The sequence below is a fragment of the Taudactylus pleione genome, unplaced genomic scaffold (assembly GCF_031769625.1).
Source record: "Taudactylus pleione unplaced genomic scaffold, aTauple2 ptg000242l, whole genome shotgun sequence".
Taxonomy (NCBI): Eukaryota; Metazoa; Chordata; class Amphibia; order Anura; family Myobatrachidae; genus Taudactylus; species Taudactylus pleione.
The window spans coordinates 11,294,990-11,321,802 of record NW_028284644.1 but is presented as its reverse complement, the minus strand read 5'-3'; the positions used below and the strand labels follow the sequence as shown (position 1 = coordinate 11,321,802).

General features: G+C 44.5%; 1 protein-coding gene across 1 annotated transcript in view; it reads right to left on the bottom strand.

Moving 5' to 3' along the window:
- Positions 1-26,813, bottom strand: part of CDK18 (cyclin dependent kinase 18) — a 197,404-nt gene that overhangs the window by 124,493 nt on the left and 46,098 nt on the right. The window contains exons 3-4 of the mRNA XM_088479662.1: positions 6,987-7,056; positions 4,113-4,251 (exon numbers count right to left, since the gene is read on the bottom strand). Of these exons, the coding sequence (XP_088335788.1) occupies positions 4,113-4,236 (124 nt within the window). The 5' untranslated portion in view covers positions 4,237-4,251; positions 6,987-7,056. The remainder of the gene's footprint in view (positions 1-4,112; positions 4,252-6,986; positions 7,057-26,813) is intronic.

Genomic DNA, 26,813 nt, shown 5'->3' with positions numbered 1-26,813 from the left:
GAACAACAAAAACTCAATAATATAGATCTTTTTTTAATATAAATGAAATCTCTTTCAGAATAATGTGTATGTAATATCCATCAAAATATACTTTGTGTGTGTGCTCGTGTACAATTCTGCTTATGTAGATATGGCCATGGTGTTTTATAGGTTTTTTTTACTCCATCTTTCCAGGAAATCTATTGACGTATTATATTACAACATAAAAGTGTAAAAATGGATGTGTCAATGTAGTGGGTTTAATCCAATGTGATATGTGTCTCGGTTGGTGTATAGCTCAGCGTTGTGAATGTGCCTTCTTTTAATAGGCAACAGGAGACAGATTTTCTAAACGCAGCACTTCATATTCTATTTAACTGCAAGGAAAACTGTCAACAAGGTAATCTGATGTTTCCGCTGCATTAGATACTGTAGCATAAAAGTCATCCCATAGTTATTATTATTATTATTATTATTATTATTATTATTATTATGTGTATTATTTTGTAGTCCTATTTTCTATACCCTGTAGATGTCAGACTTGTTACTAATAAGGAGGAGCATAGATGCTCTCCTGATGGCATCATTATATGTACTTTAATAAATATATTTACATCCATTACAAAGGTCAATGCTATGTACATGTACACACATGAAGAAAGAACTCAATGATAGTTATCCATTTAAATTACTAAAGCATGTAGTGAATTACAAAAATGGATTTGTAGAATTTCATAGCATGATTAACATAAGAGCTCATGGAAGTTGCTGACTAAATGTAAGTCCAACATGGTGTTAGACTGTCACTGTTCAAGGGGATGGCAAAGGGAGTGATCCCCCCTGTTCAGTGCATGTATGGACTGGCCATAGGGGTTTTCTCTTTATAACAAATGACTGTGCAATATATGATTGGCAATGGGGTTCGCAGCCCTGAGTTCATAAGTTCAATTCCTGAACAAGGTACTATCTGTATGAAGTTTGTATATTTCCCATTTGCTTGATTCACAGACAAACACAGTGTCCATGTTCCCATAGTTGGCCTATGTTTTTTTGTACTGCGCATCCATCTCTGTCGCACTGCACAGATTACCGTTGTCGCTCACATAGAGGATTTAAATACGGGAGTGACTGACAGATTGCCAGCATTTGTGGAAGTTTAAGGAGTAATTCGCACAAAATTGGATTGACCCCCTAAGTAACCATAGGGTTACTCAGAACTTCGATAATCGACTGATCTGCGTCTGATGTGTCTTCGTGTGCAAGTGCTTGGATTTGCGAAGCCACCGTTGGACGTCTCAGTACAAATCCCAGCAGCTACAACATGTGCATAATTTCACACATTCACTGCGTACAAAGAAGTAGTCGCGACGGGATTAGCATCCTTCTCTGAATCGGGCTCATAGCTTGTAAGCTCCATAGGGGCATGGACTGATGTGAATGACTGAAATATTTTCTGCAAAGCACTGCATAATATGTGTACATGACTGTTCATAAATGAAATATACTGTATAATATACAGTATATATATATATAACTCTGTGTGCAATATGAGATAACTCTGTGTGCAATATGCTACTGAACATTGCTACTGAAGTAATGTATCGCACAGGGATAGCTCAATTGCCACCCCCTTATCAATGTGACCAGCACCATGTGTGGACACACACACAGACAACAACTTACATAATCAGAGTCAGAGAACAGGACCAGTGAGAGGAGAGGTAATGGTGAGCATTGTGCAGGGCCGCCATCAGGGGGGGACTGCCGAGACTAGAGTCCCAGAGAGGGGGTCCCGTCCGCAATCCCGCTGCCCACCGACCCGCCCACCCGCTGCCCGGCCTGCCTGTCCACGGTCGTGCAACAAAGGTTTTTTTTTTCTTCTTTGAAGATCCAGCATGTGACGTCATGACATCACACTGCGCCGCTGAAGGAGAGGAGCCACGTCGAGTAGGACTTGGAGCTACAAGAAAAAGTAAGTGTGGGGGCTGGCTGTGGCTGAAGCTTGAGATACAAAATTGTGGCTGGGCTGGAGACACAGAAGGGTGGTTGGGCTGGACACATAGGCTGGCTGGAGACACAGAAGGTGGGCTGGCTGGGGAGGCACAGAAGGGGGTCTGGCTGGAGACACAGAAGGGGGCTGGAGAGACACAAAAGGGGGGCTGGCTGAGGTGGTACAGAAGGTGGGCTGGCTGGGAAGGCACAGAAGGGGGCTGGCTGGGGAGACAGAAGGGTGGCTGGCTGGAGACACAGAAGGGGGTCTGGCTGGTGAGTTAGAAGGTGGTCTGGCTGGCGACACAGAAGGATATCAGGATCAGGCAGGAGATAGAGAAGGTGGGCTGGCTGGGGAGACAAAAGTGGGGCTGGGTGGAACTGGGGAGACACTGCAGGGCAGGAGCCCTGCCTATTTTGTCAGTCCTGGGCCCCACAATTTCTGATGGTAGCCCTGGCACTGTGGATGTCGGCTGTACTGAAGTGTTTGATTTTCAGTGCAATAATTCGTTGCAGCTGGTGTAGATCTCTGAATGGCCTGATGGTCAGTATTACCCTTGTACAGGATGCTGGCTAACCAAGTGGTGAAGCGTGACTTCAGAGAAGTGCAAAATTATCAAATTCAGAGCATACAAATTCTAAGTGGAGTTGGCCACTGGACAGCCATACTTGCTGCTGTACTGTCCTCTCGACACCCACCCCTCTGCCAGGACCATACAGGCTGCCCTTAATTTTTGCTTTTACATAAAATCAAAACACGAAGGCATTGCACGGCTTCCCTCATTGGCCTATTTCATCGGGATCGGTATGAAATCCCGACGCCGGAAGACCGGCAGCAGTGAAGATCCCGACAGGTGAAAAAGGTAATTATAACTAACTCTCCCCCCCCAACCCTCCCGTAGGTAGGTAAGCCGGGTGGTGGGCGCCGACAGCCGAGCTGGGGAGGGTTAGGTTAGGGGCTCCCGCAAAGAACTTAGGGTTAGGCCCCCCCCCGGGAGGGTTAGGCTGCGGGGATGGGGGGTTAGATTTAGGCACCCGTAGCGGTGCCTAACCTCCTCCCCTAGTGCCTAACCATTCCCATAAGTGCCTAAATCTAACCCCCCATCCCCGCAGCCTAACCCTCCCGGGGGGGGGGGGGGCCTAACCTTAAGTTCCTTGCGGGAGCCGCTAACCTAACCCTCCCCCGCTCGGCTGTCGGCGCCCACCACCCGGTTTACCTTCGTTCGGTATGCCGGGCGTCGGGCTCCCGGTGTATGCATTATGAAAGGCGTCGTGATTTCGTCGCCTATCAGTAGACCCCTGCTGGGATTGCACAGTCGGGAAGCCGGCAGTCTGCATACCATTTCATCAGAGGGGGCCTGGTGCTGCAGCTCCTTCAGTACATATGTTAATCTAGCTCTATGACCTTCATAATCATATATCTATATATGTATACCACTCATAGGGACATTACAAGGGCCATCTTAGGTGCATTTCATCTAATGCCATGGGAACAAAACAGGGCACAACTTGATGGGCCTTATGGATCCACATGCATATACATAAATACACATAAATTTAATGGCTCAGTAACTGTTGCTACAATTAGTGTACACAATAAATTACATATTAATTTAGCGGTCCTGTTCTGAAGAACTCACAATCAATATACGTATCTTGCATTGCATTTTCTGTGGTTATGGAAAACTGTGCCTATCAACTTAATTTAACCACTTTACGATTACATGTTGTAGAAAACTGTAATCCATTTACAGATGCCTGAGTTCTGCTCACTGCTTATGCACATATATAATACAGCATGTACAATACATCATGGGCTTATTTCTATGAGACAATGTGACAGGGCTGATATGCCCTAGAGTGCACACACCATGTTCGGTTACATTTTACCAGGTGATACAACATTCCTATACATAACACTAAACATAAGTAGCATTTGTTAGTTTCAGGAATGTACAGATACATGAATACATTCAGAGAATATAGAGAGAAGAAAGTAATTTCATTGTCACTTGTGGTCTTTCTTTGGGTGCCATAGAGAAATAATCCTGACATGCCAATTGCAGCCTGGCACAATCAAGAATTGCTATCAGCTGATCAACCATCCATGCAGTCTTGTGGTTATTTGTGAGACAATTACTCACCTTCGCTATGCCGGCTGTTTATATGGATGTACGGGTCTGTTAATTCTGTCAGAGACTCCTCTATGGTCTCAGTCCGAGGAACTGAGAGTGAGAATCGACGCTTGAAATTTTTCACCTTGTGCATGATGACAGGTTAGACCTAGGGTAGTAAGACAGATGATCGTGCGTGAGAAAGACTTAAGGGAAGGAAAAAGGAAGCATGCAAGAGAAGAATGAGAGTGAAGGGCAGGAAGAGCAGCAATATATAGAGTAAAGAGTGAGATAGAAGAGGAAAAGGAAATCAAGGAGAGAGGGTACCAGTCCGTGGACATAAGTGAGCACAGTAAGTTTGGGGAGAGGACAGAAATGTTGCTAGTGAATGGAAAGAGGGACAGTTTGTGAAAAGAGAGAAACGGTACATACATTACACAGAATTGAGTAGAGATACAGATAACCATGAATCCGTTCTGGAGTGAAGAATATATGGAAATAGTAGAAAGAACTGCAGGCTGCCTGTGTAAGGAGCACACACTGTGATAGAGTGTGGGAGGGCGGCATCTGCTGCATCTCATATCACTGTCTTCTAGATGTGATAAATGAGAAGGCTCTGCATACCTGTCCTGATCATCATGGAATTGGTAGACTGTAAGCTCTTCTGCTGGCCTGTACAAATCATCTAGCCTACCTATTTTAATAAGCTGTCTGGTCTTGCTCATGCCATAATGCTTGCATTCCTGGTACCATGTTTTCATGAGACAATAACACTAGGGGTATATTTACTAAAGTGAGAGTTTTTAGAAGTGGAGATGTTGCCCATAGCAACCAATCAGCTTCTAGCTATTATCTTATAGAAGGTGCTAGTTAAATGTTAGGTAGAATTTGATTGGTTGTTATGGGCAACATCTCCATTTTTAAAAAACTCTCACTTCAGTAAATATACTCCTAGGGCTAGGTAGGAACACCCCACTTCTTCATTAGTAGCCTAATGTTTCCATAGATGTAATCATGCTGTAACAAAATCCATGATACTGCACCTCTGTGTGTGAATGGAATATTATGTTGCTGAGCTGAGTCACAGTAGAGCTCCGTGGTATGGCAGGTGTTAATGATCCCTGTGCTTCCCCTATAATGTGCAGCTACTTCTGCTTTTCTTGCTGGAAATGTGTTCCCAGGAATGCATCATACTGACTGAGTAAACAAAACCCATCCTTTTGTAAGGGAGGAATCTTACCTGCTGCCCATCCCTATAAATAGTGCATTACAGGCTACATTATCATTACACAAGTAATAGGAACCTTTTCTCTACCAGGTCAGCAAAGCTCATGGCACATAGAAAAAACTGAAGGTCAATTACAAACACACCCAGCACCATAGTAATTTAAGTAATCGAAATCCCATCACAGCCAACTATACCTAATTTCCAGAGGCATTCCCAGGTTTTAAAGAGTTGTTCCAGGAAAATGTTGTCCTTGTGCAATGTCCCTATTAATACTGAATTTTTGTACACTAAAATAACTGATTTTCTGCATATTTCCCTTTCTGCTATTAGTCTCAGGGCTTTTTAAGTGAATATTTATTGAATAGCAACATTTGAAATGCAAGACAAAATTGGGTTATAGGCAGGTTCAGAAAACACCATTGTGGGGGTTGTACTGCATCAAGCCATGATGAGGATTGTATTGAACCAAGGTTTAATGAGACTGTACCAGTAACCACGGATGACAACTGCTACCCAACAAAGTGGCCCTGAAACTATGCCTTCCCCGTATCCATATCCCTTAACGACTGGCATGTGTTTTTATCATTCACTTTATCTACTTCTGAGAACAAAAATATTTTTGCAAGTTGCCTTTAGAATGTAAACTCTCACAAGCAGGGCCCTCTTCCCCCCTGTGCTTTTCCTTCCCTTACTTTTACTTACGGAACCTAACCCTTGACTTCTGCCACCGTACTATTTGAGTGTTATGACAGTTGTTGCCGCAATGTTTATATACCATGTCCTTGTCCTGCAATGTCTTGTACGGTATGTCATTGTTCTCTTCTGCTGCTCTATTGTTTATGTACTTTGTTAGAGGCTGCGGAACCCTTGTGGTGCCAAATAAATAAAGGATAATAATAATAATAATAATAATAATAATAATAATAATAATATTACTGCAGTTCACCTCTTGTCATGGCAGCATTTTCCTAAATTCTAATGTAAAATGCTCCACTTTATTTTTAAGCTATTAGACATTAAAGTGTTCTGTTTGGTTGAAAAGTAGTAATTTATTTTTCACTTACAGGCCAGAGTACTGCTTTGCATGTGAATAGTTTTACTGCATAAGGATACTGTTGATTGATGATTTGAAGAGCTAAGGAATGCAGAAGTAACTTTAAAGGCCAGTTACAGACATAAATATAAATGTGTTTCTGATCCAAATATTTGCTCTAGATACTAATATTAATATCATAATAACCATGCACACTATATATATATGATCCACCATTTTCAGGATTATAAGGAAACTGGATGGCATAATTCTATTACAATGGTAATAAGAGTTATATGGAACCAAGGACATTCTCATGGAGGAACACATATTGGTGGGTCCTTGGCTATTATAGCAATACTTTCCATTGTGAATAAATGTTTGATAAAGGGGGTTACTTTTACCACCATAAAACAAGAGTTATAATTTGAATCTTTATAGCTTTAAGTAGATGTTGAACTATAAACATATGTCAAACTCTTCTCTCAAGGAGAAGTGGGCCCAGAATCAAAAATGGTCATGGAGCCCACAGTTCTTATAGACAGCCATGTTGGGGACCCCATCAGTGCACTCATGATGGACTGCAGAATTTAATTGCAGGTAGCATTAATGATCCCTATGTGAAAATGTGCGGTCTACTTACACAGACATATGCGACTCTATACAAAAATTCTATTTTCTCTGCGTTGGTGCCACTTCTTCGGTCAGATTTCCTAGAAGCATTAACCAAAGAAGAAATAAATGGTAGAAATCGCACATGTGGGTTATTTGCCATACTGGCCAACATGTAAAATAATTTAAAAAGGACTTCTATTGATTTGATATAAAATAAATGTGTTCTTAGATACACACCAATGCAAATATTGTGTACACATTTTTAACAAAGCATGCAATCCAAAGTTACAAGCACTGCAAATCAATAAAACATGCTCTGATACACGGACCCCTTCTGAGGACACCTTCACTACTTGGAATCCACATTTGATCCAATTATTCATTCAATATCAGATAATCTGTTTACTTTATATTTGTATTTGCCTAAATAAACCTGTGTTTTGCATATTACACAATTGGCCTGCTTTTATCACTCCATTTGGATGTGAGGGACTGATTGAAAAGTAGACAGATACTTACTGTAATTCCAGATATATAGAGAAGCATAATTTAAATATATTTTTGGCATGAGTTTATTTTAAACATTTAATCACTTGCACTTAGTATTAAATTCATCTAAAATACACTATTTATACACAATGTTAATTCAAGACAATGATCACACTTTAACTTTAGAAATATGAGCTAGGTCACTATCAAATTCCTATCTCTGTACTTAAGAATTTGCATGATGTATAGTGAATGCAGTAAAAAGGCTTAGCACACCAGCAGCATGTGAAAACATACTGTTGCTCAAATCGTAGAAAATATTACTCCAGTCATTATTCTGTGGAAGGGGGTCAGTGGCGAACTTATGCTGAGGTCATCACTACGTCCCCCGCTGTGATGTTCCCTGCTGTTCCCACTGGCACCTTGATGCGGATGTCGGCGTGCCAATCGGAAGTAGCCACCCATCCTGTGAGTCTTGCGTGACTGGCGAGCCAATTGTAGTTCATGTCATCAGTTCTGTGATCTCGCATTGGCCATTTAAAGTGGACACTGTAAATGGGCACAGACACAAAGTCCATATCGGTGGCGAGAAGTGCTTTGTGGAAGAAGAGGTCTAGAGGATAGGAGGATGCCGCGGTCAAACCGGAAGGCATTGTGGTCAAATAAGAAGACACCGCGGCTTGCGGGTGCTTACACATCGAGCCAGCCCCAGTAAAGTAGAGAATGCAGAGAGCTCCCAGGAGTGGTGTGGTGGCAGTGGGAAGCAAAAGAGCTATATGAAGCTCCGCTACCAATGAAGGTAGACGGCCTTGGGATACCACCACCTACCTTTAAGCTCCTCCCTCTACCACCTAGTCTCTAAGCATGATGCCCAAAATAAAGTGACTCTGGGCAATAGGCCCAAGTCACTCTATTTATTAGGCAGGCGCTAAGCCTGAGCCCCCACTATGAGTGACCCTGGGCATTAGGCCCAGGTCACTTTATATTGAAAATTGGGTGAGCACTAGGTTCGAGCCACTGGTAATAACCTGGGCATTAGGCCCAAGTTATTTAAAAGGAAACACACCTGTTTAGCATATTACAAGGCCCGTAGCCACTGTTTAGCATATTACAAGGCCCGTGGCCACTGCAATACACATACGGTAGGTATTTGGCTCAGTCAGTAGATAGGCTAGTGGAGTTTCTTCTATTGTACTGGAATGTGCGTGTGAAGAGTTGACCGACTCTCGTACACAGATCTCTTCCCTGTTTTCCCACCAAAATAGCTTATTAGTGGATGAAGAGCTGACTGGCTCTCATCCAAAATCACATTTCCTGCTAAACGTATTAGTCCCGTTTCATCACCAGTTTGTTTTGTTTGTAGGGCATGGATGGTGACCTCAGTGAGACACACCAATCGTTTCTTCTTGATTCTATTTTATTTATCTTATCACACAATTATTTTCTTTTTCTAGACACTTTTTATCTTCAGGTAATGGGGACGGCCATGGGGACCAGATTCGCGCCCAGCTATGCGAACCTATACATGGGCGACTTTGAGGACGCCCATGTGTGGGGGAGCGAGTGGGGTGCATCTCTGGTCTTCTATGGCCGTTACAGTGACGATCTTTTTATTATTTGGGATGGGGATCTATACTCTGCACTTTCCTTTGTTGAGTCTTTAAATCACAATTCATACAATCTAACATTCACTCACTGTTATCACAGGACAAGTGTCAATTTTCTGGACGTGACACTCAATATCGTGGATAATCAGATCACAACTTCTAACTATGTTAAAAATGTTAACACATATTCTTATCTACATTATAATAGCGCTCATTACAACCCATGGAAAATTAATATTCCAAAAGGACAACTAATGCGTCTCCGACGCAATTGTAGTGATGTGGACACATTCTCGGTACAGGCAAAAGACATGTTAGAATCTTTTACCAAGTGCGGTTATCCAAAAAATTTATTGGATGAAGCTTACTTAAACGTGTTGGGGATGGACCGGAAAACCTTACTCCAACCATGAAAAGAAGAAAATGAGCAATAATAATTTGGCTTTTATATGTAAATTTAATAATCGAGCAAGTGAGATTAAAAGAATCATAAAACGTAATTATCAGATTTTAAGACACGATCAGATATTGGGTAACCTATTACCAGTAGACCCACAAATTATATATAGAAAAAATAAATCAATAAAAACAATAATTGCACCGAGTCATCTAAAAAATCTCAAAAGCTCAACAACATCTGAGACCAAAAAAGATACAACTTGGCTGATACAAAGACCACCTGGTTTTTATAAATGTGGGAAACCATGATGTAATATGTGTACCCACATGGACAGAAGGACGACCACTATTTCCATCCCTACACAAAAAGAAAATTATCATATTAAAAGCTTCATCAATTATGATCTGTTCTACATTGGGTCTATAGGATATATATTGGGATACTTTGGGATACTTTGTCGGTATACAATATCCCTTATTGCACATTTATCTTTTGGACCAAGAATAAAAATTAGGGCAAGATTCATCACGATGTATGTGATAGCAGTTTTGTTGTCAACACTATATTCTTATGTAGATAGTCATGCTAAAATACTGTACTCATCAATTTTTTCGTAGATCTCATTTCCGCTCAATCAATTTAGTTCTGTAGGTGATGCTTAACTTTAGTAGCGTTATAAGCTAAGAACTAATATTTAACGATATGTATAGGATTTATACTAATTTCATCAATGATGTTACATTGGTGACTCTATATATATATATATATATATATATATATATATAATTGTACTCTTTAAAACATCTGAATGTATGTAACATATCTTTTTTTATATATATATGAATATTTATAAAATATGACACTCGTAAGTTAAAGAAGGATTTAGTAATAAGCCAATGATTGAGAAAAATGGCTAACAATATCATTGGGGATTGGGTGGGTTGCTTAGCAACAAGCGATACGAATAGATCATTAGCTACCATGTACAATTTGGTTTATTTCAGTATCATGTGACGGTCACGTGATCTGTGACTCTGTATATATAATTATACTCTTTGAAACATTTAACTGTATGCAATATATTATGCATATACATATATGAATGCTTATAAAATATGACGTCTGTAAGCTAAAGAAATATACACTAAGTAAACTAAATGTCATAAGCCATTAATGGAGAATAATGGATAATACTATCACTGGATATGGGGTGAGTTGCTCAGCAACAGATGATACAAACAGATGATTGGCTATAATGCATCATCTGGTCCACTTCCGCATCATGTGATGGTCACGTGATCGGGTGAATCGAAGAGATATATGACATCAAACTCCGTTGCTTAGCAGCAATATATACGGAAAGTAGATGAATCAGTATACCACATGATCCGTCTGCGGGTCATGTGGTGGTCACGTGATCGGATAAAATCAGGAAGTACATGGGAATAAGGTACACTCGATTTAAATAAGTTTTTATAGTTATAATAGACAAAGTTTTGGTTCTATATACATTTAGGATTGCCTTCAATAATAGAAGTTTAAATCTGGATTACATATATATATTATATATTTATAATGACGGATATGTGTGCAATTGAGTGTTTTAATTGATATGCAGCTGTTTGCCCTAATTGATAAAGAACAGGGTATTTAAGGAGCTTGAATAACATACTGGAGATATGCTTCTGAAGAAGCTGGATACATATTGGCCAGCGAAACGCGTTAAGCCTTATTTCCATCGCATACCATTTTGGGGACAACATCAATATACCATTTTGGACACTTTGATACATGAAAATTGGACCACCGGTTATCACCACTAAAGGGAAGCAGCTACAAGTGGGTCCTATCCAGTCTACATTCTGTGCTTAGACCAACAGGATTTTGGACACAGGAGATACCTTCTGGACTGAGCAATCAGGACACTCCACTTGGTAAATATTTGCTGGACCCTGCATATGGAATATACACTAGTCCACATCACAGTGTCGTAACAATTGGATTAAACAGTTCCCCACTAATGATTTTATTTGGACATTGAATCATATGCTCCTCAGTTATAGGGATTTTATATGTTATGTTTTTCATTTTTACATATGCTCTATGGCACCATCATGAAATAAATGTGATTTATATTGCACACCCATCTGTGTTTTAATTATAAACAGCAACTCTATCTAGCGCCGGTATATACTTTTGCATATATCCTATGCTTGTATGCCTTGTCTACTACGCTGTGTACATCTGCTTTTGTAGTTCAAAAGGTTATGAGTGTTATGTTTGTAAAGAAATTGCTACAGTTAGAACTAGTTTGTGATGTTATCGTACAGTGTTTAGCACTGTTTATTTTACTTAGACTAGATATTGCTTTCTGTAGGGTGCTAGTTTAGATGCCTTATTTTGTTACAATGTTTTAGTTAACAGTTTAGGTAGTGTAGATAGGTTGCACTGTGTTCTTTTACAGCTGCTGCACAACATGGAGCAAGGTGACAAAAGTCGGGAAAGTGAGTAACCGTTCTGCGTTTGTATGTCTTCCCCTAAACCGGTATAGTGATCCTTACACACCCATCCGGCCACTGCCCCCAGCACCGCCCACCTGCTTCTCCTCCCTGGGCTTCTCCCGGGAAGGGAATCTCAGAAGTCGGCAAGTATGGAGTACGGCTATAGCTGCAATCCTTCAATAAACCAACACCACTGGTTAAGTAACTGGACTCTTCATAGTTTGAGTCACCCACTGGAGTGTGCCTCTACAACTGTGCAGTATCAACACCTACACACACATCATTTCCAACATCATGTGCAAACTGCCATCTTTAGCAGCATACTTAACTACTAAAATGTAGACAATTATAAAAGAACTCCATTAAAGCCCCATGTAAAAGCAATTAAGTCATACATGTAATATTGGTAAATAAAAAAATATACTCCCTTATATTACTTCTATGACTAAAGGTGCGTACACACTAGAGTCGATGTGCTCCCGATGCGATATCGTGAGCGTTTTCCCTTGAACTCTCCCCGGCAACCCAAGACATGATATGGTGCTAAAAAGTATCCAATCTGACCGATGATCTATCATGCGTCATTAACAATTTGCAAATCATTAGATTGTGCACGATATATTGTTAGTTTACCAAACACCTGATCTTCAGAATCTCAGCAAAATTGAAATAATGGGCGAGCCTAACTAGGGGGTATATAAAGCAGGCGCCATTTTAGCTCTGTGACTAGTGAGGCTTGATTTATACTTGCTGAACGCTGTACACTGCTATTGTGCTCTGCTTTGTTTTCGGCTTTCCTTTATCAATGTGTGTTCTATAATACATTCTATCCTGTATTCTGTGGTGATGGATCCCTATCACTATAGAGTTTTGCTAGTCTATGCTGGGGTAAAGTGATGAAGCAGAGGGCCCAGCTAAGGAGAGCATGCTGAATGAAGGAGTGGCTGCTGCAGAGGGATACTCGCTCTCACATGTCGCTGCTGATGGTAATTCGGATGAGCAATCCGGGCGACTTCCTGCGCATGGATGACGACACCTTCCAGATGTTGCTACATCTGGTGACCTCCTACATCCAGAGGCAGAATACTAAGCTGCAGAGAGCTATCCCTGCTGAAGAGAGGCTGGTGACTACCATGAGGTACCTGGCTACAGGAAGGTCCCTGGCTGACCTGAAGTTTGGGTCCCTAATCTCCCCTCAGGCTTTGGGCGTCATCATCCCCGAGACCTGCAAAGCTATTGTCAAAGTTCCCCAGTACCAGTTTTGCAAGGTAAGAAAAAACACACTACACATTAATTTCATTAGAAAGAAAAAATTTTTTATTTTTTTTATGAAATGTAGAAAACAAGTGTAACATTTTCTGCCAACATGGCTGCGTGTAATAATACTGTCTTTGTGACAACACTATAAAATTGGCATTCCAAACATGGAAAAAAACAACTGAAAATAATTTTTTTTTTTTACATTATATGCATTTATAATGTAAAAGGCAATTTATCAACAAGTTTTATCAGACCCAATAGCTATGCTGCTCTATGATATATGGTGGGTCAGATGCCGGATTGAATAGGCCAAGAAACACATTTTTCGCAAGTACAGATTGTGGCCCCGGCTTCCAACAATCTGTCCTTACACCATGTGTTTAGTGACCGTGTCCAATTAGCGTCGTCACCACCATATACCATAGAGTAGCTATTGGGAAAGATAAAACTTGTTGATAATTGTATAAAAATATAAAATAAAACTGTTAAAGGTTGTAAAACCCAGGAATCTCCTCTTCAGACTCCAGAAAGGCACTATAAATAGCCTGGCCTGAGGTAGACGGGTTAGTGAGTGGGGGAGTAGGCTGTGACTGGGTGGGAGGCATCACAGAGGCGAGAGGGGCAGGTGGAGACAAATTATTTCTGCGCCCCCTGATGACCAAATCATACAGCAGATGCTGAAATTCAAGCTGCATTTCAGGCCTCATCTGCCTCATGGAGCTATTTATGTGGGAAGTAAAGTGATCAAAGTGGTCGGGGGGCCTTCTTAAGACCTCTTCAACCTGCCTCAAGAAGTCGTCTGCAGGCTGTTTGGCCTGCGGCTGCTTTCGTCCCTGCCGACGCCTTTTTTTCTGGGTAGTAGCAGTTGCTGGTGGACATGGGGAAAGTGATACATGCCCATCACTTTCTCCAATCAGACTCAAGTCAGGAGTCCCCACCAAATCCAGTTCTTGGGTGGTAGTCTGTAGAGAAAAAAATAATCAAAAAATTAATGTTCATGTTTTAACCAACATTTTAATATTTTTCTAGTTTCCTACAACCGTGGATGAGTGGAAAACCATTGCTTAATTTGAACGGCATTGGAATTTCCCTAACTGCGGGGAAGCCATCGATGGGAAACATATCCGCATCACCCCATCTGCCAACAGCGGATCCTACTATTATAACTATAATGGGTACTTCAGCATCATTCTCATGGCGGTGGTGAATGCCAATTACGAATTTGTGTTTGTGGATGTTGGCAAGAATGGCCGTGCTTCGGATGGTGGGTCGTTCAAACAGATGGCATTCTACCAGAGGCTCACCTCCAAGACCCCTAAGTTGCCAACAGTGGTTGTCTCTGTGGCTGACAACGCTTTCGCATTACACGAGAATATCATGAAGCCATATGCGCAAAGGGGCCTGACCAGAGAGAAGTGGATCTACAATTACAGGCTTTCCAGGGCACGCCGAGTTAGACTTCTCAGTAACCGCTTCCGCATTTTCCACACCTCACTAAACCTGCGTGTGGACAAAATTGCCTGAGTCGTCTTGGCGTGATGTGTCCTTCATAACATACGGTGCAAAACAACCCAACAAAGGGCATCAACCAGAGCCAGACGCCCCTGACCAGCCTGAGGAGATTGGCCAGTTGTCGTCTGCAGAGCTGGCCCTAGCCATTTTGGTACCCTAGGCAGGATTTTGGCTGGTGCCCCCTATCATATAATCCCACCACCAATCGATATTATATATATATGGGCCATTCCCGGCAGACTATTCTATATTGCCATAGTTATATATTTATAAATATATATCATCGGAAAAATGGAATGGTACTCAGGGTCTTGAATAGCATAAGGTCTGTATTCAATTGGTTACATCATATCATCGACGTTTTGGTGCACACAAGCACCTTTGTCAAGACACCATAAATCATAAAGAATATCACCTAGGTAAATACAGACCTTTTTCTATTCAAGACCCTGAGTGCCATTCCATTTTTCCAATGTCATAACTGGAGTTATTAATAGCTCCCCTAGGATCTGGACACCGGGGCAGGATTACCATACAGTATAGTGAGTGCCGGACTTTTCCGGTTTATTTATATATATATATATATATATATATATATATATAATAAAGTATACTGTATTTTAGGAGACAGGACAGGGGGAGCAGGAACCATCGGGCACATCCTCTGCCCAGTTCCTCCTTTCCCTGGAAGCAGCCTCTGCCCCCAGTGTCTCCTCTTCCTGCATCCACAGCCTCTTTCTACGGTGTCTACTCTCCCTGCACCTGCAGCCTATTTCCACGGTGTCTACTCTCCGTTCCCGCAGCCTCTGTCCCCTGGTGTCTCCTCCCTGTGCCCGCAGCCTCTGTCTCTTCTCTCATCTCCATTCCCATTGTCTTTGTCCCTTCTATCATCTCCATTCCCACTGTCTCTGTCCCATGTCTCCTCTCCGTTCCCGCAGCCTCTTTCCCCTGGTGTCTCCTCCCTGTGCCTGCAGCCTCTGTCCCGTCTCTTATCTCCATTCCCGCTGTCTCTGTCCCTTCTATCATCTCCATTCCCGCTGTCTCTGTCCCGTGTCTCCTCTCCGTTCCCGCAGCCTCTGTCCCCTGGTGTCTCCTCCCTGTGCCTGCAGCCTCTGTCCCGTCTCTTATCTCCATTCCCGCTGTCTCTGTCCTTTCTATCATCTCCATTCCCGCTGTCTCTGCCCTGTGTCTCCTCTCTGTTCTGTGCAGAAACTCATTCTGACATGCACCTGACTGCTGCACTGCCCGAACGAAGCCCGACTGCTGAGCTCCGATCGTGGCAGCGGGGGAGGTGGGTGCTGCAGAGCCGTGGAATGCCCCTAGGCATTTTCATAGAATGCCTATGCCTAGGGGCGTCTCTGGTTGTCTGTGGCAACACCTGGGGCGGATGTACTTACTGCATTTTCTGTATGTATCATCACCTGGCCGCCAGGTCTCCGATGCGGAGGGTAACGCCAGCTTTTTCTGGCGTTACCCTATAGAAGCCTATGGGTTTCTACCGCATCACGGTGCTATGAGGGATCTGATCGGATCCCTCCCAGCATGCCCCGCGGCGTCACTCTGCACATGCACAGATGGATTCCCGGGTCATACACCCGGAAGTCCATGGCACAGAGCAGATCGCAAAGGACAGCTCTTATCGGAAGAGCTGTCCTTTGTGCTGCTGATCGCATATGCGATCAGTAGGAATGCGAAGCATGGCGGGATGTACTCCACAAGGATAGTATATCCCACCGCAGGACTGCAAAACACAGGGCCTGCACGGGCACAACAAGTGAGAGAGGAATACATGGCCTACTTTAATGGGCCGGGGGTAGTGCCATGGCAGGAGGACTGTCTCAGATTAAAAAAAATGGAGTGGACAAGAAAAGAAAGTAATGAAAAAACAAACAAAAATAAAACAGTGTGTATGCACTGTGGGCCAAATTCAGCAAGGATCGCCGATGCTAATACGTGCGCAGACGGCCGATGTTTGCTTTCTGTGCATGCATCGCATGTGGGTGGTTATGGGGAGTAGTCGGCCGAACGCAGGTGTGCTAGTTCATTTGAACGCTGTTACAGGGGCGTGCATAAATTAGCCAATGCAATGCCATACGTAGCTTGAAGGTTCACTGCGTACAGGAAAGTTAGCAATTTAAAAGTGATGCCTGACCTGCCTTAATTGCGCGAGTGGCTCCGATGGTACTCGATGTTTTGGATGGATTGCATGGTATTACAGATGTGCGAGAGGGGAAGTGGGCGTCTGCATGTTGTCCGTGTGAGTGCTTTGCAATTGCAAATATTAGCATACTGTGGCAGCAGAACTGCGTATGCGCTTGCTGCAGCGATCGCATCATTAATCCTTGCTGAATCAGGCCCAGTGTCTCTACTTACCAAACCTGCCTTGGACACCACTCTGACAACTTTGGCCGCCTCCTCTTCTCCCTCTCGCTCGCCCATCAGGACAACCGACCCTCGCTGAGGTTTTTGCTCCAGAAGAAAGGAGATTAAATAGTAATACCATAAAGTGGGGTTGTACACATCATCAGCGGAGGCTCCAGATCTTTTGGACTCTTCCACCTTCTTCCACTCTATCACAAAAACTGTCCTGAGATTCTGTATCTTATTCCTCACCCATTTAACTGTTGCATCGCTGAAGTATCGACTGCTATATTGGACCAACTCCTCCAATGCCAATAGTTTTTTTGACTTGTTGACATTGGGCCTGATTCACTACGGATCGCTATTCTGTTTATACGTGCGCAAAGCAGTTGCTAATAGTGGTGAGATACAAATATTTGCATTCGCATTGCGATCGCAGCCTAACATTAGGACGCCCACTTCCCCTTACTTACATCCGTATGCTTTGTCAACATTGTGAAACAATCGGTAACATCGGACCCATACACACAGTTAAGGCAGGTCAGACATCACTCAGGAATTGCTTACTTCAATGTACGCTATGAGACCTCAGGCTATGTATGGTATCGCAGTGGCTAATTTATGCACGCCCCTGCAACACTGTTGAAACGCACTGGCACGCCTGCGTTCGTCCGACAACCCCCCATCACCACCCACAAACGGCACTTCCTGTCAATCACTCTGCCATGGGTCTGCGTATCCTATGCGATCGCTGTCCCGATCACAGTGGCTAATTCGCACACTGCAATGCATGCGCAGGACGCAACAATCGGCCAATTGTGTGCGTATAAGCAACTGTGGGCCTGATTCAGAGCCGCTCGTAAGCGGCCGCTCGTTCGCTCCGAGCGATGTTTGCACAACTGCGCATGCATATGGGTCGTAATGCGCATGCGCCAACCAGTCAGTGCGGTCGGAAATCGAGCGCTCGCAAAATAACGAGTGCCTGCTAATTTGAGTGACAGGATGAGGTGTTTGTGGGTGGTAACAGGGGAAGGTGCTTGAAAACGGGGAGTGATGATCCGAACGCAGGCGTGCCAAACGGTCAAAACGGACGTTTTAAGGGTGTGCATAATTAACAAAGCAGCGTCATCGACCACGTCACTTGGTTGTTTCTTAGCCTGAACTGTTCGCATGATTGCGGTAGGAAAATCCAACCACAAGCACTGCGAGCAGTTCAGACGCCTTTCGATGTACTCGATTAATCTAAGAAATAGCGCAGATGATGTATGATGCGAGTGGCCAGGGGGTGTCTTTACAAAATAGCGAGCGCATGTTTCGTTCGCTCGCTCAGACACAGAAGCGTCAACAGACCGCAAAGAGCGAGCGCTCAATTTAAATATCCGGACCCTTTTTCTGAACGAGCGAGCGCAAATAGCGTCCGGCTATGAATCAGGCCCTGTGTTCCTTGCTGAATCAGACCCATAGCCACGACAAGTGACACTCCAGAGACATTCTTTTGCTTCATAAAGCTCCAGGAAGCCAGTTACAATTTGCGGAGCTTATCCAAAGACATTTCTATGGGGGGAAAAAAAGTGAAAAATGAAATGGACATTTGTCATAACAACTTTTAGTGATTTTAAACAGTTTGGGTTTTTTTTTAGTATTTTTAATGTTGCCATGTGTTGTTGTTTTTAATGTTGTCTATAGTTATAGTATTTTTAATATTGTTTTAGGTTATGCGGTTTTAATGTTACAGTGTTTTCAGGTTGAAGTTAATTTCAAATTTGGGCATTTTTCAATAAAGTTTTATTTAGAATAATGTCATTATTTTATTATGTTCATAATATGAATTATACTGTGTTATATATATATATATATATATATCATATATACACAATAGAGCTGGGCAAAGGATGGTGGACAGTGGATTTAAAACACATTGGTTGTCAGTGGGTGGGTCATGCATTTAATACACATTTGTGGACAGTGAGACATGCATTTATACACATTGGTGGTCAGTGGGTGGGTCATGCATTTAATACACATTTGTGGACAGGGGAAGGGACACAGTGGTGGTCAGTGGGTGGGTCATGCATTTAATACACATTTGTGGACAGCACATACTTGCCGACTATCTGGCTGCTCCTTCCGGGAGGGAGCAGCCAGTGCGGCAGAACAGGGGGCGTGGCTGGCAAAAGGGGGCATGACCGGGCGAGCTGAAGGCCGTTTCCGGGTGTGACAGGGGGCGGGGCCACGCGATCGCGTCATTTTGGCCCCGCCCCCGCTACACAATGCCGAAATACAGCCATTGTGAAGCAGGGGGCGGGGCCAAAATGACGCGAATCGCATCAGCGGCCCCCCGCTGAAGGGGGTTTATCAGGTACTGACGGGGGGGAGACAGGGGATCGGCGGCATGCGGGAGGCTTGCCTGCCTTTCCGGGGGGGCGGGAGCTGCACCCGTTTATCGGGAGGCTCCCGCCCGAATCGGGAGGGTAGGCAACCCTGGGACAGCAGGACATGCATTTATACACAGTGCTGGTCAGTGGATGGGTCATGCATTTAATACACATTTGTGAACAGTGAGACATGCATTTATACACATTGGTGGTCAGTGGGTGGGTCATGCATTTAATACACATTGGTGGACAGGGGAGGGGACACAGTGGTAGTCAGTGGGTGGGTCATGCATTTAATACACATTGGTGGACAGTGGGTGGATCATGCATTTAATACACATTTGTGGACAGTGGGACATGCATTTAATACACAGTGGTGGTCAGTGGATGGGTCATGCATTTAATATACATTTGTGGACAGGGGAGGGGACACAGTGGTGGTCAGTGGATGGGTCATGCATTTAATATACATTTGTGAACAGGGGAGGGGACACAGTGGTGGTCAGTGGGTGGGTCATGCATTTAATACACATTGGTGGACAGTGGGTGATGCATTTATACACATTGGTAGTCAGTGGGTGGGTCATGCATTTAATCATAGACATTGGTGGACAAGGTTTGCACTAAAACACATTGGTGGTCAGTGGATACATTTGAGCTCAGCAGCACTATCATTATACTTACCAAAATACAAGGACCGCGCGATCAGGTGTGCCAGCTGATCAAATCGCATTCGTCTCCTTCCAAGGCACGATGCTGCACAAAATGGAGACTGGGTATGTACAGGTATATGTCAGTCAAATGACGCGGAATGGACAATAGACTGTACGATAGATTGTCAGTGCCAACACACGAACGATCTGCACAAAATCGTGTACGAGATTGACAAATCTTGCCTGCTGTAGGCAAGATCTGAAGATGCGCTGCACGACCCACGGGTACGCGCATCGTGATCACGATTTGGACATATTTTACACAATTTGTCATTCCGTGCGTCGAAATCGAGCTAATCGTAAGCTCTCACGAGCAGGGACCTCTTCCCTAATGTGCTTCTCTTTACATTTTCTTCTACTCTTTACTCCCCATAAGGGCACCTAACACGTGACTGCCAACTCCCGGCTGCTTATTGTGAGTGCTTTAATCGCTATTGCAGCAATGTAAATAAATCGTGTTCTTGTCCTGTACTGTACTGTAAGTTACTTGTTTCTTGTTCACCTATTAGTTCTATGGACTATGTAAGGCGCTGCGGAACACTTGTGGCGCCATATAAAGGATAATAATAATAATGTCTAGTGTGTCCGCACCTTAACTTTGAGATTAGAGTGCTCTTCAAAACAAGTTGTGTGTACTTTCCACAATATTGACTCATAACAGTTTATCTTGCAAAGTGCACCATTAGCACAGTTCCAGTTTTGCTTTCTCTTTCCAGTAATCCTTTCATTTATTCGCAAGCTCTGCTGCCAGTCTTACAAACTGGGTAAATACTTAACACAATAGCTTGGGTGCTAAGCCTGTATAAAGTCATGAATATTTTGTGATAGGTGATTAACAGTAGCATAATGAGGCATACTTGCCAACTCTCCCTGTATATCAGGGAGACTCCCTGATATAGTAGAAATCTCCCTTTGTTCGTCGGGAGGCTTGCCACCTAGCAACAGCTGGTGGGTTAGGTACAAGCCTCCCAACGAGCACAGAGAAGGTAAACTGAAAGAAATCTTTCACTTACCTTCTCCACAGCCAGGGGGGAGCGGGGCTCAGGAGAACCGTGAGTCGCGGGTGATAGGTATCGATGAGCGCACCACGCCACATGCCGGTCATGTGCGTGTGCTCAGTAATAAAGGCTGAGCCATGCCCCCGCTCCTAGATTTTACCTAAGCGCGATGGAGGACACAGTATCTGTATCTGTCACAGACATGCTGTAAAAAAGGTAGGCAGTCCTCCAGGCATAACCTGGATGAGGTTGCAAGTAGTTCTTTCTCAGATGAGGAAATAATATTTAAAAGAACAAAATTAATTACCCTGTCAGGTCGGAGGACAGCAGGGACACCTCTGAAGAGAGGGAGATTAGTCAGGCTGAAGAGACTCCTTCCCCTCTAGGACACTACTTACCCTCAAGTAGATTGGGAGACGGAGATAACTAGGACTAGTGCGTCCTCTTGCAGAGGCGAGTATAGTGATTTACAAATAGCCCGGGTAGCATGCCCCTGTCCTCTCACTGGGCCCTCATTAATTCCTCTCACTGGGCCCTGAGCGAGCGGTCCCAGGTATATAATTTTGCTCAATTTAGCCTCCGCAACCATACGGGCATTCCTGACATTCCCGCTCTGTTTGCCCCAGAGACTGATCCGGCCCTTACGTCACTCATTGGGGATAAGGCCCAGAGTGATTCTACAGATAAACTACTTTGAAAAATTCAGCTGCGACTGCTCCTGTTATTTGTCCTAGACAAAGCGGAAAAATAAGGGGTCTCAAGGGGATCCCTAGATTCCCTGGTAGCTTCCAAGATGGCCCTCTTAAAAACTATAAGCAGGGCTACTATAATGATTGGCCAGACTTTTGATTTCATATCCAATTCCCGGAGAACTCGCTGGCTGGCTAGTGCAGGTCTGACTAATCTAGCCCCCAGGCCAGTAGACGTTCCTAAGATTCTGACCTTTTTGGCCCTGTCATAGATGAAGTGAAAGTCCACTATAATGCCCATAAGTCATTCACAGACCTTAAGAGCCCCCAGCCTTCCAAATGGCCCTTTCATCAGGAGGGTCATTCTGTGGGAGCCAGCAGTTCGACCCGAGATCAGCGGGGCTCCCCCAGAGGACACGGATCGCTAGAGGCACACGGTACGGCAATGCATACTCCTCCAGGAAAGACAGAGGATATGGTAAGTCAGTTGCCTTCGCTTCCTCCTCCTTGTCTTTCCCAAACAACAGTTTCCTGGAGACAGATCACCACAGACAGGTGGTTGCTAAGGACTGTGGAGAAAAGTTTGTCCCTTCAACTTTTCCATTTTCCATGTCAGGTTCATCCCTGCTCAAAAAATACCAGTCCTTTATTAGATGGTGTCATATCCCTTGCCCTTCAGCAGGGCAAAATAGAGTTGGCAGATTCTTCCAGGAAAGGCTGAATCAGTCACCTGTTCCCCCTCAAAAAACAGGATGGGTCATACAGGCCGGTTTTAAATGTTAAACCCTAAACCAGTATATAAAACCTCGTTCTTTCCATATGGAGGGCTTAGCGGACGTACCTTTCCTGCTCGCCAAGAATGATTTTTATATCAAAATAGACCTCAAAGAGATCTTTCACACAATTCAAATGCATCAAAACCACAGGAGGCTCTTAAGATTCCTCTGGAAGGGTGTCTATCAGTGGACAGTAATGGTTTTCGGGCTATCCAATGCCCCTTACACATTCACACGCCTATTGAAGGCAGTAGTTACACACCTCCGTCAGATGGGAGTCCGCTGTATAATGAACCTGGACAATCTCCTGATGGCCCACTCAGACCAGGACTCCCTTTTACTCCACAGGGAGCTTATACTGTCGCTATCTAGGGTTTACCATAAATCTCTACAAATCCGCGTTAACCCCTTCAAAGTCAATCGTGTTTCTGGGATTCTTTATCAATAGCAGTTGCCACAGACTAGTGGCGGGATATTCAAGACTTCGTATCTCAAACCCTCAAAATACACAGCAGTAAGGGGAAGGTGGCCTGCTCAAGAGTCGACAGCTCATATCAATCTCTTGGAATTGAGGGTTTGCAGGTTAGCTCTTTCTGCACTAGTCCTACTAAATTCCCGGGAGATATCAATCCAGTTCTGCCTGGACAACAGGACCGCGGTTTCTTATCTCAACAGAATGGGAGGCACTCAGGGCCTGATTCAGAGCCGCTCGTAAGCGGCCGCTTGTTCGCTTTGAGCGAAGTTCGCACAACTGCACATGCGTATGGGTTGTAATGCGCATGCGCAAACCAGTCATTGCGGTCGGAAATCGAGCGCTCGCAAAACAGCGAGGGGCTGCTAATTTGATTGACAGAATGTACTGTTTGTGGGTGCTTGAAAACGGGGGAGTGGAGATCCGAACGCAGGCGTGCCTAACGGTAAAAAGGGCGTTTAATGGGAGTGCATAAATAGTAAAGGAGCGTCATCGACCACGTCACTTGGTTGTCTTTTAGCCTGAACTGCTCGCAGTGATTGCAGTAAGAAAAACCTACCACAAGCACTGCGAGCAGTTCAGATGCCTATCGATGTACCCGATTAATCAAATAAATACCGGAGATGACGTGTGGTGCGAACGGCAAAGGGGCGTCTTTACAAAATAGCGAGCGCATTTTTCGTTCGCTCACTCAGACATAGAGGCGTCAACAAACCGCAATGAGCGAGCGCACAATTTAAATAGCCAGCCCCTTTTTTTGAACGACCGTCTGCAAATAGCGTCCGGGTCTGAATCAGGCCCTCAATCCCTCATTCTCTGCCAAGAGGCAACAGGCATCTGGAACTGGGCGGTGGAGCGATCCATACTCCTATGAGCAATATATGTTCCAGGAGAGCTAAATGATTTAGTCGATTCCTTATCCAGGAAAAAACTCACACTGGATTGTGTAACTCTGAAACCAGAGGTTTTTCTCAACATTGTAAAGCTCTTCAGTCAAACACAGGCGGACCTGTTTTGCAACTCCATCAAACACTCAGGTTCCAACCTTTATCTCCAGAATCTGGACTCAAGGGGCCATGCACATGGACGCAATGTTCTTCCCATGGACAGACCTTCCTTTTCGTTATGCCTTTCCCCTTCCTGCCATGCTACTGAAGGTCCTCCACAAGATCAAAGTGGACAGGGTATCGCAACTCATTCTAGTATACCCTGTCTGGCCCTCCAGAGTTTGGTTCCCCTTGATCACCCCTCTCCGCAAAGGTCCCAAACTTCCCCTAGGCAAGTCCAGAGACTGCTTCTAGGGGACCACAGACCTCCTACAGGATCTTCCCCATTGCATGTGGATAGCGACATTACTTGGTTGTCGACCTCTACTAACCTCTCGGTTTCATCTATGAACTTGATAAACGCATCTCTTAGACCCAGAACAAGATCCAGAAACCAATCTATAATTGATGAGTTTATTGCCTGGCAGGCTGCTCAGGCTCCGCCCCCGGCCTCCCATTTCGAGCCCAACTTAGCCCTAAATTTTCTGGCTATTAAGTTCAAGTCAGGCCTCGCTTCAATACGTTCATATGGCTCAGCACTGTCTCTCCTTATTCCAGGCCTCACAGAAAATAAACTATACCTCAGACTACTTAAAGGTATTTTCTTGTCCAGACCTCCGTGTCCACGATACTCTACCACGTGGGACATTAATCCCTTTCTAAACTTCCTAGCCACTATTCCATTTATGCCTGACATTTCTAATCTTCCGAGAAAGCTGGCTTCACTCCTAGCACTGGCACTTGTAGCCCTCTGGTGGAGTTCGACCTACTCAGAGACTAGTCGGATCCGGATCTTTGCATAGTCGACTGCTTATCTACCTACTTAACACTCAGCCCCACTGAGAGACAACATTTCTAATCTCTTGATCACTTGCCGTAAAACCTTTCGTCCTGCCAGACCTTCCACAATTAGGGGTTGGATAGTTTCTGCTATGCAGAATTCAGGGATACACACCTCTCGCTTCAAGGGTCACTCCCTTCATGGGGCAGCGGCTAGGGGCTTGCCATTACAGTCCATAATGCAAGCCACTCATTGGTCTTCCACTCGTACCTTCGTTAAACACTATTGGAGGTCTTCCGATATGCAAAGGATAGAATTCCTTAGAGCAACCACTAGGTATGTGGTAGCCTACCCACCAGCTGTTGCTAGGTGGCAAGCCTCCCGACGAACGAACACTAGTTTTCAGGAATCTATGACCTGCAAACTCTTTGTTCTAGGGAATAGGATTGCCACCTAGCAACAGCTCCCATCCAACCCACCCTATACCTTGCTAGGTCTGTTGGTTTTAAGTTCATGTCAGTTATTAGTTATATCTGACCTCTGTCTTTACTTTCAGGCGCTCCAAAGGTCCAGAAGAAGCAGCAGCAGTCACAGCTACCTAAGGATCATAAGTAGTTTTATCCTTATCCTCTACTGTCACCACAAGTTCACAGGAGTATAAGACTATGGCCCTGATTCAGAGCCGGACGCTCTGACCAGAGCGCTCGCTCTGAATCAGGGCCCACCTCCATTAAAATGGAGCGTCCTCCTGGACGCTCGTATAGCTGTGGGTCACCACCCACAGCATATACGAGCGTCCAACAAGATGGTCGCGATGGTCTTGACCATCGCGACCATCGGACTTGCGAGTGAAACCCTGTGGTCGGGTTCCACAACCGCAAGGCCAGGAGTGATTTTGGCTCTATCAGAGCCAAAATCACTCCCACTGACATCACTAGTGATGTCAGTGGGGCCGGCTTCAGACGGTAGGCGTTCCCATAGGAACGCCTCCGTCTGGCAGGCACGCCCCCGGCACGCCCACCAAAGGGGGCGTGCTGTCAATCAACATCGACAGCACGCCCCCTTTGGTGCGAGACCCGGAGCGATGGAAAGTCCTTCGCTCGCCGGGTCTCGCGCATGCGCACGACGGAGCTCCCTCCGTCGTGCGCATGCGCAGTGGGGAACATCGACCCACTTGCGAGCGTACTTCCGCTCGCGAGTGGGTCTGAATGATCCCCAATGTTCCAGTTTCAAGGTAACATAGGAGATCGTTCTTCCACCATTCCCATTTGCTTTCCTAATTACCTTATACCAGGGGCGGGGAACCTTAGGTACAGGGGCCATATAAGGCCCCCGGAATCATTTAGTCTGGCCCTCTGAACTGTTTTCTGCTAGCCTCATCTGGCTAGTAGGGTGCCTATAATGGCACCCTGCAGCCAGAATCTATGCAGCAGTGCCGCCTGGAGAGTCCTTAGGATGCTTCAGACGGTCACACCGCTGCCCTTACAACTCCCCGAAGCATCCTCTCATGCTCCGGGCATTGCTGTAATCACCGGCGACTGTGGCCCCGCCCCTTGTGATGTCAGACGGAGGGGGCCTGGCCTGCACCAGGCTCGTGAAAAATGTAAAATATATATCAAGATGGCCCTCGGCAGAGAAAAGGTTCCCCACCTCTGCCTTATACTATAGTTTGCTGGTTTCTAGTAAACGTATTTGTTTCTACATCAACATAGTCTTCTGTCTCCTTTGTTCTTAGGTTACAGGAATTAGGGTGATTTCACCCTTCCTAACCTCTCTCTTGTTCTAGTCGCATACCTCCCAACATGACCCTCTCCAGGAGGGACATAATGCTCTGGTCCTGGACTTCCCTGGTTATTTATGATTGGTGGTGGTTCC